The sequence below is a fragment of the Acinonyx jubatus genome, chromosome E1 (assembly GCF_027475565.1).
Source record: "Acinonyx jubatus isolate Ajub_Pintada_27869175 chromosome E1, VMU_Ajub_asm_v1.0, whole genome shotgun sequence".
Classification (NCBI taxonomy): Eukaryota; Metazoa; Chordata; class Mammalia; order Carnivora; family Felidae; genus Acinonyx; species Acinonyx jubatus.
The window spans coordinates 42,677,633-42,698,679 of NC_069397.1; the positions used below are offsets into that span (position 1 = coordinate 42,677,633).

Genomic DNA, 21,047 nt, shown 5'->3' on the forward strand with positions numbered 1-21,047 from the left:
GGTTGCTTATGTTTGTGAGTAATTGTTGTATATATTTGGGGGTTCCCGTATTTGGCGCATAGACATTTATAATTATTAGCTCTTCCTGATGGATAGACCCTGTAATTATTATATCATGCCCTTCTTCATCTCTTGTTACAGCCTTTATTTTTATTTTTATTTTTTTAATTTTTTTTTTCAACGTTTATTTATTTTTGGGACAGAGAGAGACAGAGCATGAACGGGGGAGGAGCAGAGAGAGAGGGAGACACAGAATCGGAAACAGGCTCCAGGCTCTGAGCCATCAGCCCAGAGCCCGACGCGGGGCTCGAACTCCCGGACCGCGAGATCGTGACCTGGCTGAAGTCGGATGCTTAACCGACTGCGCCACCCAGGCGCCCCTCTTGTTACAGCCTTTAATTTAAAGTCTAGTTTGTCTGATATAAGTATGGGTATTCCAGCTTTCTTTTGACTTCCAGTGGCATGATAAATACTTCTCCATCCCCTCACTCTCAATCTGAAGGTGTCCTCAGGTCTAAAATGAGTCTCTTGTAGAAAGCAAATAGATGGGTCTTGCTTTTTTATCCATTCTGATACCCTATGTCTTTTGGCGCATTTAGTCCATTTACATTCGGTGTTATTATAGAAAGATATGGGTTTAGAGTCATTGTGATGTCTGTAGGTTTCATGCTTGTAGCGATGTCTCTGGTACTTTGTCTCACAGGGTCCCCCTTAGGATCTCTTGTAGGGCTGGTTTAGTGGTGACGAATTCCTTCAGTTTTTGTTTGTTTGGGAAGACCTTTATCTCTCCTTCTAGTCTAAATGACAGACTTGCTGGATAAAGGATTCTCGGCTGCATATTTTTCTGTTCATCACATGGAAGATCTCCTGCCATTCCTTTCTGGCCTGCCAAGTTTCAGAAGAGAGATCGGTCACGAGTCTTATAGGTCTCCCTCTATATGTTAGAGCACGTTTATCCCTCGCTGCTTTCAGAATTTTCTCTTTATCCTTGTATTTTGCCAGTTTTACTATGATATGTCATGCAGAAGATCGATTCAAGTTACGTCTGAAGGGAGTTCTCTGTGCCTCTTGGATTTCAATGCCCTTTTCCTTCCCCAGATCAGGGAAGTTCTCAGCTATGATTTCTTCAAGTACACCTTCAGCACCTTTCCCTCTCTCTTCCTCCTCTGGAATACCAGTTATGCATAGATTATTTCTCTTTAGTGCATCACTTAGTTCTCTAATTTTCCCCTCATACTCCTTGATTTTTTTTATCTTTTTCTCAGCTCTCTCTTTTTCCATAATTTTATCTTCTAGTTCACCTATTCTCTCCTCTGCCTCTTCAATCCGAGCCGTGGTTGTTTCCATTTTATTTTGCAGCTTATTTATAGCATTTTTTAGCTCCTCCTGGCTGTTCCTTAGTCCCTTGATCTCTGTAGCAATAGATTCTCTGCTGTCCTCTATACTGTTTTCAAGCCCAGCAATTAATTTTATGACTATTATTGTATATTCACTTTCTGTTATATTGTTTAAATCCTTTTTGATCAGTTCGTTAGCTGTCGTTCTTTCCTGGAGATTCTTTTGAGGGGAATTCTTCCGTTTGGTCATTTTGGATAGTCCCTGGAGTGGTGCGGAACTGCAGGGCACTTCCCCTGTGCTGTCTTGAATAACTCGCGTTGGTGGGCGGGGCGCAGTCAGACCTGATGTCTGCCCCCAGCCCACCGCTGGGGCCACAGTCAGACTGGTGTGTGCCTTCTCTTCCCCTCTCCTAGGGTCAGGATTCACTGTGGGGTGGCGTGGCCCGTCTGGGCTACTTGCACACTGCCAGGCTTATGGTGCTGGGGATCTGGCGTATTAGCTGCGGTGGATCGGCAAGGTGCACAGGGGCAGGAGGGGCAGGCTTAGCTCGCTTATCCTTCTGTGATCAGCTTTGGGAGGGGCCCTGCAGCACCGGGAGGGAGTCAGATCCGCCTCCGGTGGGATGGATCTGCAGTAGCACAACGTTGGATGTTTGCGCAGTGCAAGCAAGTTCCCTGGCAGGAACTGGTTCCCTTTGGGATTTTGGCTGGGGGATGGGCAAGGGAGATGGCACTGGCGAGCGCCTTTGTTCCCCACCAAGCTGAGCTTTGTTGTCCGGGGCTCAACAACTCTCGCTCCCATTGTCCTCCAGCCTTCCCGCTCTCTGAGCAGAGCTGTTAACTTATAACCTTCCAGATGTTAAGTCCTGCTTGCTGTCCGAACACACTCTGTCCGGCCCCCCTGCTTTTGCAAGCCAGACTCGGGGCCTCTGCTTGGCCGACAGGCTGCCCCTCTGCCCCGACTCCCTCCCGCCAGTCTGTAGCATGCACCGCCTCTCCACCCTTCCTACCCTCTTCTGTGGTTCTCTCGTCTACGCTTGGCTCTGGAGAATCCGTTCTGCTAGTCTTCTGGCAGTTTTCTGGGTTATTTAGGCAGGTGTAGGTGGAATCTAAGTGATCAGCAGGACCCTGCGGTGAGCCCAGCGTCCTCCTACGCCACCATCTTGCCTGTAGAGGACTTTCATACTCCACTTACAGTAATGGAGAGATGACCTAGGCAGAAAATTAATAAAGAAACAACGGTCTTGAATGATACACTGGACCAGATGGACTTGACAAATATATTCAGAACTTTTTATCCAAAGCAGCAGAATACACATTCTTCTCGAGTGCACATGGAACATTCTCCAAAATAGATCACATACTGGGTCACAAAGCAACCCTAAATAAATATAAAAGGATTGAGATCATACCATGCATATTTTCAGATCACAATGCTATGAAACTTGAAATCAACCACAAGACAAAATTTGGAAAGCCTCCTAATGCATGGAGGTTAAAGAACATCCTACTAAAGAATCAGTGGGTCAATTAGGCAGTTAAAGAAGAAATTTAAAAATATACGGAAGCAAATGAAAATGAAAATATAACATTCCCAACACTTTGGGATGCAGCAAAGGCAGTCCTAAGAGGAAAATACACTGCAATCCAGGCCTATCTCAAGAAACAAGAAAAATCCCAAATACAGAATCTACCCTCAAACCTAAAGGAACTAGAAGCAGAGCAGCAAAGAAACCCCAAAGCCAGCAGAAGAAGAGAAATAACAAAGTAGAGCAGAACTAAACAATAGGGAATCCAAAAAAAACCCAAAAAAACAAAAAACACAGTAGAACAGATCAATTAATCTAAGAGGTGGCTTTTGGAAAGAATAAACAAAATTGATAAGACCCTAGCCATACTTCTCAAAAAGAAAAGAGAGAGAACCCAAATAGATAAAATCACAGATGAAAGAGGAGAGATCACAACCAACACCACAGAAATACAATTATTAGAGAATACTGTGAAAAATTATATGCCAACAAACTGGACAATCTGTAAGAAATTGGACAAATTCCTAGACACCCACACACTACCAAAACTCAAACTGGAAGAAATAGAAAATTTGAACAGACCCACAACCAGTGAAGAAATTGAATCAGTTATCAAAAATATCCCAACAAATGAGTCCCAACAAATGGGCCAGATGGCTACCCAAGGGACTTCTACCAGACATTTAAAGCAGAGTTAGTACCTATTCTTCTCAAGCTGTTCCAAACAATAGAAATGGAAGGAAGGCTTCTGGACTGATTCTATGTAGCCAGCATTACCTTGATTCCCAAACCAGACAGAGACCCCACTAAAAAGGAGAATTACAGGCCAATATCCCCGATGCACATGGATCAAAAATTCTCAACAAGATACTAGCAAATTGAATTCAACAGTATATTAAAAGAATTATTAACCATGATCAAGTGGAATTCATTCCTGGGCTGCAGGACTGGTTCAGTATTCGCAAATCAATCAATGTGGTATATCACATCGATAGAAGAAAGGATAAGAACAATATGATCCTGTCAGTAGATGCAGAAAAAGCATCTGACAAAATACAGCATCATTAGTAAAAACCCTCCAGAAAGTTGGGATAGAAGGAACATATCTTAACATCATCAAATCTACATATGAAAAGCCCAAGCTAATATCATCCTCAATGGGGAAAAACTGAGAGTTTACCCCCTGAGATCAGGAATACAACAGGGATGTCTGCTCTCACCACTGTTGTTTAATATAGTGTTGGAAGTCCTAGCCTCGGCAATCAGACAACAAAAGGAAATAAGAGGCATCCAAATTGGCAAAGAAGTCAAACTTTCATTTTTTGCAGATGACATGATACTCTACATGGAAAACTCAAAAGACTCCACCAAAAAACTTCTAGAACTGATACATGAATTCAGCAATGTTGCAGGATATAAAACCAATGTACAGAAATTGGTTGCATTTCTATACAGCAAGAATGAAGCAATAGTAAGAGAAATCAAAGAATCGATCCCATTTACAATTGTATCAAGAACCATAAAATACCTAGGAATAAGTTTAACCAAAGAGGTAAAAGATCTGTATGCTGAAAACTGTAGAAAACTTATGAAAGAAATTGAAGAAGACACAAAGAAATGGAAAGGCATTCCAGGCTCATGGATTGGAAGACAAAATATTGTTAAAATGTGGATAGTACCCAAAGCAATCTACACATTCAGTGTAATCCCACTCAAAATTGCACCAGCATTCTCAGAGCTAGAACAAACAATCTTTCAATTTGTAGGGAACCACACAAGACCCCGAATAGCCAAAGTAATGTTGAACAGGAAAACCAAAGTAGGAAGCATCACAATCCCAGACTTCAGCCTCTACTACAAAGCTGTAATCATCAAGACAGTATGGTATTGGCACAAAAATAGGCACATAGACCAGTGGAATAGAATACAGAACCCAGAACTGGACCAACAAATGTATGGCCAACTAATCTTTGATGAAGCAGGGAAGAGTATCCAAGGAAAAAAAGAAAGTCTCTTTAGCAAATGGTGCTGGAAGAACTGTACAGTAACATGCAGAAGAAGGAAACTGGACCACTCTCTCACACCATACACAAAAATAAACTCAAAGTGGACGAAGGGCCTAAATGTGAGACAGGAAACCATCAAAACCCTAGAGGGGAAAACAGTCAACAACCTCTTTGACCTCAGCCACAGCAACTTCTTACTTGATACGTCTCTGAAGGCAAGGGAGATAAAAGCAAAAATGAACTATTGGGACCTCATCAAGATAAAAAGTTTCTGCACAGCAAAGGAAACAGTCAACAAAACTAAAAGGCAACTGATCGAATGGAAGAGATATTTACAAATGACATATCAGATAAAGGGCTAGTATCCAAAGTCTATAAAGAACTTACCAAGCTCAACACCCGACAAACAAACCAGTGAAGAAACGGACAGATGACATGAGCAGACACTTTTCCAAAGAAGACATCCAGATGGCCAACAGACACATGAAAAGATGGTCAACATCGCTCATCATTAGGGAAATACAAATCAAAACCACACTGAGATACCACCTCACACAGGTCAGAGTGGCTAAAATTAACAACTCAGGAAACAACAGATGTTGGTGAGGATGTGGAGAAATGGGAGCCCTCTTGCACTTTTGGTGGGAGAGCAAACTGGTGCAGCCTCTCTGGAAAACAGTGTAGAGGTTCCTCAAGAAATTAAAAATAGAATTACCCTACAACCCAGCAATAGCACTACTAGGAATTTATCCAAAGGATACAGGAGTGCTGATTCATAGGGGCACATGTACCCCAATGTTTATAATAGCACTATCAACAATAGCCACATTATGGAAAGAGCCAATGTCCATCCACTGATAAATGGATAAAAAAGATGTGATACACACACACACACACACACAGACACATACCAGAATACTACCGGCAATGAGAAAGAATGAAATCTTGCCATTTGCAACAACATGGATGGGACTGGAGGGTATTATGTTAAGTGAAATAAGTCAGAGCAAGAGAGATATCATGTTTTCACTCATATGTAGAATTTGAGAAACTTAACCGAAGGCCATGAGGGAAGGGAAGAGGAAAAAATAGTTTCAAACAAAGAGGGAGGAAGGCAAACCATAAGAGACTTCTGAATACAGAGAACAGACTGAGGATTGATGGGGAGACTGGGGGGGAGGGGAAAATGGGTGATGGGCATTGAGGAGGGTACTTGTTGGGATGAGTACTGGGTGTTGTATGTAAGCGATGAATCATGGGAATCTACTCTTAAAGCCAAGAGCACACTGTATGTTAGCTAACTTGACAATAAGTTATATTTAAAAAAAAAAAAAAAGCATTCTGTCTCTCTCTCTCTCTCTCTGCCCCTCTCCCATATGCACACACTCTGTCTCTCAAAAAAAAAAAGGCAACTCATGGGGCGCCTGGGTGGCTCAGTCAGTTAAGCATCTGACTGTTGATCTCGGCTCAGGTCATGATTTCACAGTTTGTGAGCTCAAGCCCTGCATCAGGCTCCATGCAACGGTGAGAAGCCTGCTTGGGATTCCCTCTCTCTGCCCCTTCCGCATGCTCTCTCTCTCTCTCTCTCACTCAAAATAAATGAATTAATTAAAAAAAAAAAAAGCAACTCAGAGCTTATGTTCTCTACTTATGCATTATACCATCTGACTGCCATGGCGTCAGCTCAGGCACACACACAATAATTCTTCCTCACTTCTGGCATCTGGTGATTTCCCTTTCTATTGAGCTTAGCATTCAGTTGTTTAGGCTGAAAAGTTAGGAGTCATTCTTGGTCTTTTTTTTTCCTTATGGCCCTAGCTCCACCACTTCCACTTCTCTGATTCAATTCATCACCAAATATTATTTTTATTGATATTTTAACTCAGTATAGAGTGTGTTTTGCATTGGAAATTGAAGGGGAATCTGGCTATCGTCATTCTATATTGCCAGTTCTCTCCTTATAGGGGGCACCTGGGTGGCTCAGTCGGCTAAGCGTTCGACTTTGCCTCAGGTCATGATCATGCTGTTCATGAGCCCTGTGTCAGGCTCTGTGCTGTTTGAGCTGTTTGAGCCCTGTGTCAGGCTCTGTGCTGACAGCTCAGAGCCTGGAACCTGCTTCAGATTCTGTGTCTCCCTCTCTCTCTGTCCCTCTCCAGCTCATGCTCTGTCTCTCTCTCTCTCTCTCTCTCAAAAATAAACATTCAAAAATAAAAAATAAAAACACTCATTCATGGGGTGACTTGGTGGCTCCGTTGGTTGAGCATCCAACTCTCGATTTTGGCTCGGGTCATGGTCTCACAGTTTCGTGGGTTCAAGCCCTGTGTTGGCTTCTGTGCTGACTGACAGCATGGAGCCTGCTTGGGATTCTCTCTCTCTCACTGTCTCTCTGTCCCTTCCCTGCTCTCATTCTCTCTGTCTCTCTCAAAATAGAAATAAAATAAACTTAAAAAACCCCACTCATTCAGGTTTTTGACCTTGACATTCCACCTTAGCTTTTGACAAAAGTTAAATCTCACTTTGTTAACTCCATTTGCCAATTTTCTATTTTCATCTTGTTTACCTCTAGTAGTTTTTTTTAACTCAAGTATAATTAACATACAGTATTACATTAGTTTCGGGTGTGCAGCATAATGATTCAACCATTATTATTATTTTTTTTTATTAAAAAAATTTTTTTTCAACGTTTATTTATTTTTGGGACAGAGAGAGACAGAGCATGAACGGGGGAGGGGCAGAGAGAGAGGAAGACACAGAATCGGAAACAGGCTCCAGGCTCTGAGCCATCAGCCCAGAGCCCGACGCGGGGCTCGAACTCACGGACCGCGAGATCGTGACCTGGCTGAAGTCGGATGCTTAACCGACTGCGCCACCCAGGCGCCCCATACCATTATTATTTTTAATTTAATATGTTTATTCCTCAAAATTCTTCTCCTTATGTTTTCTGTGACATTGTCATGTCATTTTTTCCCCACCTTATTGGCTTTTCCTTTTTTTTCTTTAAAATTGAGATATAATTGGCATATAACATTGTGTGAATTTAAGGTGTACAAAGTGTTGATTTGATACACTTATATATTGCAGTACGATGACCACCATAGTGTTAACTAACAGCATCATCACATCACATAATGATCATTTCTATTTTTGTGGTGAGAACACCAAGATTTATTCTCTTAGCAACCTTCAAGTATATAATATAGTATTGCTAACTATAATCACAATGCTGTGCCTTAGAAGCCCAGAACTTATTCATCTTCTAATTGTAAATTAGTACCCTTGACCAGCCTCTTCCCAATTTCCTGGTAACCACCATTCTACTCTGTTTCTGAGTTCTGCTTTCTCAGCTGTGAGACCTTATAGTATTTGTCTTTCTCTGATTTATCTGACCAAGCATAGTGCTTGTCACTCTTTTGTCCCTAATGTGAGGATTTCCTTCTTTCTCATAACTGAATAATATTCCATTGTAGACCTAGCTCTTTTTTGGTCTTGTTTGCTGGCTCCTTCTTTTCTGACTGGCTTTCATATTAGCATGATCCCAGGATCCATTCTGAGTCCCATTCTCTAAGCCTCTTCCCGAATCATCTTATTGCTTTAAATAATATTGCTGTTCTTTTGACTCCCCATGTATCTCATACTTAATATGTATAAAAAAGAATTCTTGCTGTCCAACGATCTTATTCTTTCCCTAGGCTCTCTTACCTCAGTTTTCGACACCACTGTCCACTCAGCTTCTAAGTTCTAAACCTAGGAGTTCTTCATGGCCCCAGCTTCTCATTCAATTCATCACTAAATACTCTCAGTCTTGGGGCACCTGGCTGGTGCAGTTGATAAAGCGAGTGACTTTTAATCTCTGGGTTGTAAGTTTGAGCCCCACAATCAGGTGTAGAGATTGCTTAAAAATAAAATCTTAAACAAACTTAAAAAAATTTTTTTTAAATACTTTCAGTTTTATTCTCCAAACACATCCTATGTTTGTCCACTTCCGTTCTCATCACTGTTACCCTTGCTGAAGCCACTGTCATCTTTTTCTCTGAACTAGCTTCCTAACTGCTTGATCTTCCAGAGAGTCTATTCTCTATACAGTAGTAGAGTGATCTTTTTACACATTGGTAATGAGATAATTTCACTCCCTGCCCCTTAAACCTTCCGAAGGTTTTCCATTGGAATTAAAAACAAAACAAAAACAAAACAAAAAACCCCACAAAATTTCTTTCCATGGGCTGCAGTAGTAGATTGAAGAGAAAGTAAGATCCAGGGAACAATGTTCGGGGGAGATGTAGAGCAAAAGCTATTTTGGTTTCATGGTTTAATTCATGGTTTAATCAGTTGGAGTTGTTTATGAACTCAGACTTCTGTAAATCTATAAGTCAATGAAAATGACTCTTTATATTGGTTATGCAGCAGAGGGTCACTATAAGTTCTTGAAATATTTCAGAATCCTCAAAGAAACACTAATTTTGGTGTTAAATATTTTATTGTGTTTTAATGTTTGAAAATTGGCAATCATTTATAACATATTTGTTATTCTTCTTAGCCATAAAAACCTTAGTTCCTGACTGTTCCAGGTAATAGTTTAACTGTATTAACTTCTTGGACAAGGGTGTTGTAAAACTTGTGTGTGATCTACCTTTCAGTATTGCCTGATGCTATTGAAAACCTCCATAATCTCAGCAAAGGGAAGATGAATATTTCTCACCTGTGGACCACTCTGTCTAACTTGAATAGTAACTTGAAAAAAAATGAATTCCTAGCTGCACTGAAACTAACAACAGTGGATGGTAAGTATTCCAATATTACAATTAAAAGATATATAAGACTGTCGGTCTGCCTTTTGTCAATCTTTTTTTTCCTTTGTATCTTGTACTTGGTTGATATGCCAATATATACACTTAGAACATATAAAGAAACCTCAGATTGTTTGGTTGTCCAACAGAAAAAATGTTAATATCTAATTTATTGTTACTCTAAATTGATCACATATGCATTGCTTACCTTCAAGTTGTGTAACATGCAACCGGAAAATGGCATGTCCCCGTGAACACAGAGGGGACTGTTAGGAAATGTGAAGAGATCTATTCCCGTTTTTGTTTTGTTTTGTTTTGTTTTTAATTTTTTTTTTCAACGTTTATTTATTTTTGGGACAGAGAGAGACAGAGCATGAACGGGGGAGGGGCAGAGAGAGAGGGAGACACAGAATCAGAAACAGGCTCCAGGCTCTGAGCCATCAGCCCAGAGCCTGACGCGGGGCTCGAACTCACGGACCGTGAGATCGTGACCTGGCTGAAGTCGGACGCTTAACCGACTGCGCCACCCAGGCGCCCCAGTTTCCCGTTTTTTTATTAACATGACTTCAGATATCCATACTATAAAATAGACTTCGTGGTGGCCACCACCATTACTAAGTTAGCAAGTAAAAAAAGATTCAAACAAAACAAAAATGAGTTTACAAAGTAAAACAAAGACCGTGGACTATAATTTTTCTTAAAAAAATTTTTTTAGGGGCGCCTGGGTGGTGCAGTCGGTTAAGCGTCCGACTTCAGCCAGGTCACGATCTCGCGGTCCGGGAGTTCCAGCCCCGCGTCAGGCTCTGGGCTGATGGCTCCGAGCCTGGAGCCTGTTTCCTATTCTGTGTCTCCCTCTCTCTCTGCCCCTCCCCCGTTCATGCTCTGTCTCTCTCTGTCCCAAAAATAAATAAAAACGTTGAAAAAAAAAATAAAAAAATTTTTTTTAGCATTTATTTCTGAGAGAGAGAGAGAGACAGAGAGAGACAGAGCAGGAGCGGGAGGAGGGGCAGAGAGAGAGGGAGACACAGAATCAGAAGCAGGTTCCAGGGTCTGGGCTGTCAGCACAGAGCCCGTTGCGGGCCTCAAACTCATGAACCATGAGATCTTGGCCTGAGCCGAAGTCGGACGCTTAACCAACTGAGCCACCCAGGGGCCTCTACAGTTTTTCAAATAAGACTATCATTTGCTGCTGATGTTCTGCATGTAGGAGACAGGTAGTACACAACCACAGGTGAACATTTCCACTCCTTCGTATTTTTCATACCTTGAAGTTACAAATGTACTATTATACTCTTTTATGTGAAATGTTTATGCAAAACTAGCCTAGTAACAAGAGCATGCTGTCTATGGTCTTTGTCAAAGAACTGTCTTTCCCTGTGAGGGTTACCTACCCCTTTTTCTTCATTAAGCTCCTGTTTAAGTGAGACTGGTAATTTTGAACTTTAAGTGTGTTGGTTGTTTTGTTTATTAACATATTTGAGATGAGGAGGGTTGATGAAAATATGATACTACCTGATAATAGCGATTTTTTTCCCTCTCTTTTACTGAGACCTTTTATTGGACCTTCAGTACAACGTGATTTAATTCTTACTTTAATGCAGTGGTTTGCAAAGTTTTGAACCTTGTTATTTTTGGTTTTGTATTTATATTTGGTGCTGGTAAAGCAGTAGAATCCTTTTCTTCTAAATGAAATCTTACAGAGTCCCTCAATATATAAATCATAAAAGTTGAGTTTCTCTGAATAAAGTGGGGGAAATGACCAAGTGAACTGCTTAAGTATTTCAACAGAGCTTTAGAAACGTGAGAAAGAACGTAAGCATTCCTGACCTAGGATCCTCTTTTTGACCATGGTGTATGTTAAAAAAGGAAAAAGATGGGGGGGGGGGGGGGGGTGTGCCTGAATGGCTCAATCAGTTAAGCGTCCAACTCTTGATTTCAGCTCAGGTCATGATCTCACAGTCGTGGACTCGAGCCCCTTGTCTGGCTCTGTGCTGACAGGATGGAGCCTGCTTGGGATTCTCTCTCTCCCTCTCTCTCTTCCCCTCCCCCCCCCCCAAATAAATAAATAAACTTAAAAAAATGTTTTTCTTGCAGAAGATGATGAAGTACAGATAGAAGAATTTGGACAAGTGGTAAAGGATATTCGTGATGCCTCCGTGTTAAAAGGTAACTAGTAAATTATTTGTGACTGTTAAATTTACTTTTATTGAATGGATGTCTTTGTGTTTTGTTTTTTAGAATTTCTAGTTCTGTTAATTTCTGCTTACCATGTTGGCATTGATCTGTTTTAAGGCAGGCAAAACTTGATTTTGATTAAAAGTTGGCAGCATCCATGATGAAAGAAAAAAGCCTTTTTCTGGAATGGGGCCTGTGTAAACCTATTTTAAATCCCTTTTTTTGTTGTTATTTGTGTGTGTGTGTGTGTGTGTGTGTGTGTGTGTGTGTGTGTGTTTTGTTCTGGACTTTATGTAAAGTCAGATACTAGCTTTACAGTTTTTCAGATATGAAAATTTTCTGTACCATTTTTAGCCTCAGACTTAGGACTCTACGCTATGTAAAGGCTTATATATTATAGAATTTCTCAGAAATCTTCTACCTCCTCCTTTAGTACACATTCCTCATGTTCCTTTCTTTGGATTTTGTTAACATACAAGAGTGACCATGTGCATTTTGGTACCATGGGTATTTCCTACCACTTGACTTCCATTTTTGCTTAAAAGTTAAAATCATAGACCTAAAACCAATGGAGATCATACTCAGGGAGTTTGTGTACTTTTCTATTGGGAAAATAAGTTTAAAACTTAATTATCACTGGTAATTTATTTGAATGACATTCAAATGACTATTTGGTCAATGAGCGCTGTCAGGAGAAGAATAACAACATAGGTATATGTTTAGGAAAACGGAAGCGGAGTCATTTCTGGGTGTAAAGAAGTAGATAGATACTTTTCAGATTTTTAAAATTTTTTTTTTCAACGTTTATTTATTTTTGGGACAGAGAGAGACAGAGCATGAACAGGGGAGGGGCAGAGAGAGAGGGAGACACAGAATCGGAAACAGGCTCCAGGCTCCGAGCCATCAGCCCAGAGCCCGACGCGGGGCTCGAACTCCCGGACCGCGAGATCGTGACCTGGCTGAAGTCGGACGCTCAACCGACTGCGCCACCCAGGCGCCCCTACATGTTTATTTAAAAACCACATTAGGGGTGCCTGGGTGGCTCAGTCGGTTGAGCGTCCAACTTTGGCTCAGGTCATGATCTCGCGGTCTGTGAGTTCGAGCCCTGCGTCGGGCTCTGTGCTGACAGCTCAGAGCCTGGAGCCTGCTTCAGATTCTGGGTCTCCCTCTCTCTCTCTGCCCCTCCCCCACTCATGCTCTGTCTCTCTCTGTCTCAGAAATAAACATTAAAAAAATTTTTTTTAAAAACCACATTAGTGGGTTTCAGGGACAGGCTAATCGTAATGTACACTCATCCTACTGTTTGTCTTGGAAATCCTTATGACTTTTTGAAGCAGCCCATTCCATAATTTTTGGACAGCTGTAGAACTAGTCAATTGTTCCACATATTTGATGGAAATCCTGCCTTATAATTCCATTCCCAAACTTAACATTTGGACTCTTCCCCCTGTCAGTAGCCCTCCAGGGATGGGAGGAGAGCTCTTATATTTTCTTTCTTTTACGTTGAATCGTCTTTTCTCTGGACTCAGATTTCCCTTCAACCATTCCTCACATGGCCTATTTTTGAAACTTCTTACCAATGACTAATGACTAACTCATGGAACAACATAATATATTAAATTATACTTTCACATAAATTAGCTAATTTTAAAGGAATTTATTATATATTTCTCTTAATGAATTCTGAAAGATTATTTTTTTAGACATGTACTTTAGAAATGTGAAGAGGTTTTTGTTTGTTTGTTTGTTTTAAGGGGGGGGGTGGTCAGTCATGGATTTCCTAGTTCAGATGTTTGATATTATCATGCTAAACATAATAGGCTTTGCTGATTCTCTAAATTGGGTAAAGTGAGCTGACAGGAGCAAGGGGTGTAGGGAAAGAAAGTAGAAAGGGAAGGATTGGAGTTTGGGAGCAGTTGTGACGAATGGAGGGTATTTTTTATGAAATGGTGAGCTCGTTAATAGAATGACTAGAGAAACTTTGGCATACTTTTTTGTTCATAAAGGAATAGCCCACGCAGAACCCGGAGTTTTAACAAAATAATCTTAAGAATAAAGATAAGGGACTATAGAAAACTATGGTGGAGGGGCGCCTGGGTGGCGCAGTCGGTTAAGCGTCCGACTTCAGCCAGGTCACGATCTCACGGTCCGTGAGTTCGAGCCCCGCGTCAGGCTCTGGGCTGATGGCTCGGAGCCTGGAGCCTGTTTCCGATTCTGTGTCTCCCTCTCTCTCTGCCCCTCCCCCGTTCATGCTCCGTCTCTCTCTGTCCCAAAAATAAATAAAAACGTTGAAAAAATTAAAAAAAAAAAAAGAAAACTATAGTGGAGAATGGATTGCTCTACCTTTTTAAATGGCCACATGTGGGTAGTGGCTGCCATTTTGGACAGTGCAAAACTGGAAGAATCCATCAGTTTTACTGTTATGTTCCAAAAATTTAGATCCGTGGACTGAATTACATGTTGCATGTATATTCTCTGTGTTTGTAGCATTGAATGACATCATCGGTACATTGGAATGTATGGAGGAAAGTGATCAGTCTGGCAAGGACAACTATGCAGATGTGCTTGGAAACACCAATAGAATTTATTTCACTGATAATAGTTTTCAAGAAGTGCTGGATGATTCCTTGCTCGACGGTGAGTTGATTGAGCAGATAACCAGTAACTTGTAATAAAAATTTCTTCTAAAATTTTATCCAAGGTTTTAAAATATTTTACCAAATACTTAATTAATTAAATCTTAATACTTAGTTCCTAAATACTACTGTAAATGTATTGAAATGCAATTTACTACAGATCAGATTTAGAGATATATCTTATATTCTATATTCACGGAGGTTTAGTTATTACAATATCAAATTCCTGGATGATCTCTTGGACTGCATTGTAAACTTGGTCTGAAAGTATTTATATATATTGTCATATGGCTTTAAAATGTTTCTTTCGGGGCGCCTGGGTGGCGCAGTCGGTTAAGCGTCCGACTTCAGCCAGGTCACGATCTCGCGGTCCGGGAGTTCGAGCCCCGCGTCGGGCTCTGGGCTGATGGCTCAGAGCCTGGAGCCTGTTTCCGGTTCTGTGTCTCCCTCTCTCTCTGCTCCTCCCCCGTTCATGCTCTGTCTCTCTCTGTCCCAAAAATAAATAAACGTTGAAAAAAAAATTAAAAAAAAAATAAATAAAATGTTTCTTTCTAGAGTAATTTTATTTCAAAGTTAATCCCTTTCCTTTTATGAATTTTAGAGAGGTCCTAATAGTTGTCTAGCTTTCTTTTTCTTTTAGGTGAAAGGCTCTTTGAAAAATACAAGTTATTGTTGAACAATTAAACCGTTGGTCTATATAACATTCTGTGTAAGTGTTGATCTGGCTATTTGCTCTATTTACAAAGAATTTACCTGATCCATCCATATTCTTATCTGGGATATACCCAGATGGATTTTATCAATACTTGGAAAGCCATCTCCTGCCTTTAAATTTAACTTCAGCTAAAAAATGAGATCAGATCTGTGTCTCAGGGAAAAACTGGCAATATGCAAAGACAGTTTAGATTGTCAAAACTGATGGGGGAGGAGTGCTGGGATCTGGTGAGTAGAGGTGAGGGATGCTACTAACCACCCTATGATGTATAGGACAGCACTCCCCCACATAATTAGCTGGCCCCAAATGTAATTTTGCTCAGGTTGAGAAATTCTGTTTTAGAGTTATCTTGTAAAATTGCCAAACCTACTATTTTGAAAGTACTTTTTAATAGGTTAGTTATATTTTTTTAATCCTGCTTAGATCACATTTTAAAAATTAATGTAAATATAATGTATCTTGATTCTAACCCCCTTTTGCTTCAAGGTAATACCTGTACTAGTTGTGAGTTATTCTAAACTGCTCTCTAACTGCAATGTGGTCCATCTATGCAAATGGACATATTTTGTTTCTATCACTTGTCCCTCAAATAGATCTCTGTATCAATTTGCATTTTTGTAGAAAATGTATAGGATGAAGGGTATAACTGCACCTTGTCCTTAGGAAAAGCTCCAGAATTAGATAGATAGATAGATAGATAGATAGATAGATAGATAGATAGATAGATAGGCAGGCAGGACTAAAGAAGGACAATTCAGACTAATAATTAAACATGTTATTGAACATATGAGCCTGGGGATTAAGCTGTTCTCTTAGGGATAAAGGAAGCATTTGTAACATTAGAATCTCAGCCACATTTAAGAAGCTTGGTGGAGCTTGACGAATCCATGGAGTCTAAGAAGTAAGAGGAAGATGAGTAGAGAACGTTATTCTGGAAGCTAGTGGAGGATTTTGAGAAGAAGGGAATGGTCAATGCTAAATGTTATTGAGAAATGAAGTATGTAATTTATCCATTGGTTTTCTTCCAAACTGGGTAAAATCATTATGCTGTTCCTTATGGCCTAATCTCTCTATTTAAATTTGCAGACTTTAGGAAAGAGGCTTTGTCTTCAAATCTGAAACTACCAACAGCAGATGGTAAGGACTTTATATATGTATACAAGAAAGCATTCCCTATGAAAGAGTTATTTTTTAGGATCATTGCCAGGTGCCAATGGATTCCTAGTCCATTCGTCCCACTCCAGCCAGAGTAATTTTTTTTTTCAAAAAAGTAATCTGATTGTGTGATGTCCCCCTATTTTCAACTCTTTAAACATTTTCCATTGTTGTTAAAGATCAAAATCCTGCATGTCCTAGCTCTCTGGTATAATTTTGTACCATTACCCTTGCTTTCTGCATTTTCAAGTACATTGGCTTTCTTTCATTTCCTTCGAAATCCAACTACAAAGCTTTTGCGTATTTTGTTCCCTGGAATAGGTTTCCCTGACACTCTTTGCCTAGTTAATGTTTACTCATCTTTCAAATGAGTGATGGGGTGCCTGGGTGACTCAGTTGGTTAAGTGTCTCACTTTGGCTCAGGTCATGATGTCGTAGTCTGTGAGTTTGAGCTCTGTGCTGAGCTTTGTGCTGACAGCTCAGAGCATGGAGCCTGCTTCAGATTCTGTGTCTCCTTCTCTGTCTCAAAAATAGACATTAAAAAAAAAATTGAATGAATGTCAATTTCCTCTAGGGAGCCTGTCATTATCTGCTAGTCGAGGTCAGCTTCTTTTATTATAAGCTTTCATTAAACTATGTCTTTTCCATAGCATTTACTTCATACTACAAATACCCATTAATATTTTTTTAAATGACACTAGAAATGCTCAATATATTTTAGCTTATAAAGTGACAAAAGTAGGAGCATCTGACTGGTTCAGTTGGTAGAACATGCAACTCTTGACCTCAGGGTCATGAGTTCAAGCCCCATGTTGAGTGTAGAGCTTACTTAGGAAAAAAAGTAGCAAAAATATTAGAGAACTTTGAATTATCTTAATTCATTAAGACCAAAATAATATAATTTCTCATTAAATTTTTTTATTTGAGTACGGTGGACACACAATGTTATATTCGTTTCAGGTGTAGTGATTATACATTTTGCTATGCTCACCACAAACATAGCCATTTGTCACCATACAACAATATTACAGTATCACTGACTATATTCCCTTTCCTGTGCCTTTTATTCCCATGACATAGTCATTACATTCCTGGAAACCCGTATCTCCTACTCCCCTTTACCCATTTTACCCATTATCCCCCCTTCTCTCTGGCCACCATCAGTTTGTTCCTGTATTTATAGGTCTGATTTTGCTTTTCTTTTTTTTTTATTTGTTTTTTAGATTCCACATATGAGTGCAATCATATGGTGTTTGTCTTTCTCAGTCTGACATATTTCACTTAGTATAATACCCTCTAGGTCCATCCATGTTGTTGCAAATGGCAAAAAAACAATCTCATTCTTTTCCATGGTTGTGTCAAATTCCATAATATACCACATCTTTATTCATTCACCTATTGATAGATAGTTGAGATACTTCCATATCATGGCTATTGTAAATAATGCTGCAGTAAACATATAGGGGTGCATATACCTTTTTGAATTAGTGTTTTTGTTCTCTTTGGGTAAATACCCAGTAGTGGAATTGTTGGGTCAAATAGTATTTCTGTTTTTACTTTTTGAGGAACCTCCATACTGTTTCCACATCAGCCGTACCAATTTACATTCCACCAACATTGCACAAGGGCTGCTTTTTCTCCACGTCCTCGCCAGCACTTGTTACTTCTTATGTTTTTGATTTTAGTCATTCTGACATGTGTAAGGTGATATCTCATTGTTGTTTTGATTTGCATTTCCCTGAGATTGGTGATGAATATCTTTTCGTGTGTCTGTCTTCTTCAGAAAAATGTCTATTTAGGTCTTCTGCCCATGTTAAAATCTGGTTGTTTTCTAGTCATATTTTTGATTATTTGGTTAATGATTCTTTTTCTTACGTGCCTGGAAGCATCATTGGGCCAAGAACCATGTTTCCATTTTGCCAGAAGTCCTAGCATTGTTTCTCCAGATCCTAGCACAATTTTGGCTTTCCGAAGCCCCTTATTAATAGCTAATTTAATAGGTAATATTATATGATATTTACTGTGCTAGGCATTGTTTCAAATCTTTTATATTATTGACTTATATAATTGTGAATATTTATGGAATTAAAGAATGACAATAAATCTGTCTTCTTATCTCATTAGCCTCATCTCTCATCACTTCTGCATTTGTATTTATTCTGTAGCCATATTACTTATTATAATTTAAATTGGTTCCATATCTTCCATGTGCTTTTGGTTCCATATATTTGCATGTGCTGTTTCCTTTCTGTATATTTTCTGTCAAACAAATTCACATTTTTCCCCCAAACTCAGCTCAAACATCACTCCTCAACCCATAAGACTTTTCAGAGTTATAGGTTAGGTGAACTGTCTCAGTGCTTTATATCTGAGTGCTCAGTGCTCATATCTGGCACACATTTTTCTCATAGTACCAACTATATAATGTATTATAATTTTACTTATAGACAAGACAAATTCTAAAGTCCCTGTCTTCAAGGAATTTAAAGGAAACTCTTTAAGAGGGCTGAAATTTTCATTGTTGGTTTTAGTAGCTATAAAATAAATGTTAGTAAAAATGAATATAGGTCTAAAATGGTATTATGGTATTCTTTCCAACTGAAGGTTTAGATCTGTTAGTATAATGCAACGATTTTCGGACTATGGAAACATACACGACAACTTCATTTTGGGGTTGAGAGAGAAATGGGGTGAGAAATGGTATTGACAAAAAATTGAAACTCCCAGTAATGATCATGTTTTATATTTTAAATTGGTGTGGTATCAACAGGACTACATTTGGTTGCATGGGTTGTGCTTGCACAGAGATGCCTGGTTGAAAGGGTACAAGTAGAGACTGAAATGCATTCTACATTCCACTGTGCTCTCCAGGCTGGGACCACCAATGCTAGATTGCAGCTACCTAGAGGAAGGTATGCCTCTTTGTAATTGATACATAGAGAGGGGTGCCTTTTTTCAATTCACACAAAAGCACAATATAGACTGGTAGTGGCCCTGGAGATCAAGAGCTTTAATCTCAAATTTTAGCTTTTTTTTTTTTTTTGGTTTATTTCATCAGTTGATAGAAGTCTTTAGATCTACATGTACAGGACGTTACTATTATTTAAGAAAGGGTCACAGCTTATTCAGTATTTAATGGATGAATGGATTCAGATAACCCATCAAATTCTGCATATAATTTTTTGGTTTAATTTTTCTTTTCTTAAATGTTTAGTTTTAAGAGAGAGAGAGAGAGAGAGAGAGAGAGAGAGAGAGAGAACAAGTGGAAGAGGGGCAGAGAGAGAGACACAGAATCTGAAGCAGGCTCTAGGCTCTGAGTTTTTAGCCCAGAGCCCAATGCGGGGCTTAAACCCAGGAACCATGAGATCATGACCTGAGCTGAAGTTGGATGGCTAACCGACTGAGCCACCTAGGCGCCCTTAATTTTTTTAAATGCTGCTTGAAATAAATAGGTTGTCAGTTACAAGTAGAAAATACTTTGCTTTTTTTCTGCAGAGATTTTAGTTAAATATATATACTTAAATTGAGAGTTCACCTATAGTGGACTCTGGACAAACTATTTTGCATTTTTTAAAATAATAGTATCTTATATATATTTATTTATCTTTGTAGCATTTAAAGAAGCTGCTTATATCTTGACAAGTGTTGATAATGGCAAGATTGGCATACGTAACTTGGAGCATGCCCTGAAAAGTTTGAATGTTAATTTAGCTGCGGAGGACGGCAGTGAAGCCCTTAAGTATTGTGACATCAGTGGTGAGCATTTTTTTGGCTTGAGATTCTGCTCATTTTTCCCTGTTTATAGGAACCAGTTTTAGAGTGTTTTATATGGAGGTAAAATGCTAAAGGCAGTCGCGATGAGGCTTAGGTTGATATAAATTAGAGCCAAAATAGTCTGCTAATTTATTTACTGACCATATCTATCTGTTCATACTCTACATATGCTTATTTAGATAATTAGCATTCATTTCTTGTAAGCATGGGTGGGAAAATACCATTATGTAATAAAACAAAGACATGACATCAGCAGCTTCATTTTGATCTGCAGTCTTTCTTCAGAGGAGACCCACTTTCACCTTTTATTTTGCTTGTCCCATTCTGCTTTTTTAACCAAAGGAAATACCCAAAGTTTCATTACATCTCAGAAGAATAATTATTTAGTCTTGATCATTGTTTCCAAGTGGTCACATATTTATCTTTGTTTTCCATCTTTGACTTCATGTATTGTGTACTTGATCTCCTTTCCTATTTACATCCACTCTTAAGTGTCAAATCGTGTGGGAATACTTCTAGAAGCTGGTGAGTTTTACCAGTTTTAGGTGGCTTTTTATTTGGGGTTTATCTTAACCAGCTTGTTTTTTCTATGGGAATCCCATGAGCATGTCTTAGGTTTAAGAGTACCTCCCCAGCATTGTTTGGTTATTGCTTTTGCCATAGATTATTATTGACCTCAATCAATTTTTATGTTTTGACCTGGGGTTTTTCATATCATGAGAGTGGTATAAATTTAGACCCTAAGCCCACATGAGATGCAGGAGATTTTTCACAGGTGATCTTTTTTACCCACTGCCTCTCAAACTTGGGAAGATTTAGGTCACCTTGGTGTTTACATGGGCCAGTGAATATAATATTTTAATCTCCCTTTCACTGGATTGAAATTCTTTAAGCATCCCAGTTTCATTTGGTATCTAAATTCAAGCTCTCTGTGTA

At 39.4% G+C, this 21,047-nt stretch overlaps 1 protein-coding gene across 1 annotated transcript in view; it reads left to right on the top strand.

The window, feature by feature from the left end:
- Window positions 1-21,047, top strand: part of LOC113597128 (EF-hand calcium-binding domain-containing protein 13) — a 108,494-nt gene that overhangs the window by 40,193 nt on the left and 47,254 nt on the right. Inside the window, exons 9-13 of the mRNA XM_053211847.1 lie at window positions 9,507-9,650; window positions 11,751-11,822; window positions 14,220-14,468; window positions 16,269-16,319; window positions 19,950-20,093. Of these exons, the coding sequence (XP_053067822.1) occupies window positions 9,507-9,650; window positions 11,751-11,822; window positions 14,220-14,468; window positions 16,269-16,319; window positions 19,950-20,093 (660 nt within the window). The remainder of the gene's footprint in view (window positions 1-9,506; window positions 9,651-11,750; window positions 11,823-14,219; window positions 14,469-16,268; window positions 16,320-19,949; window positions 20,094-21,047) is intronic.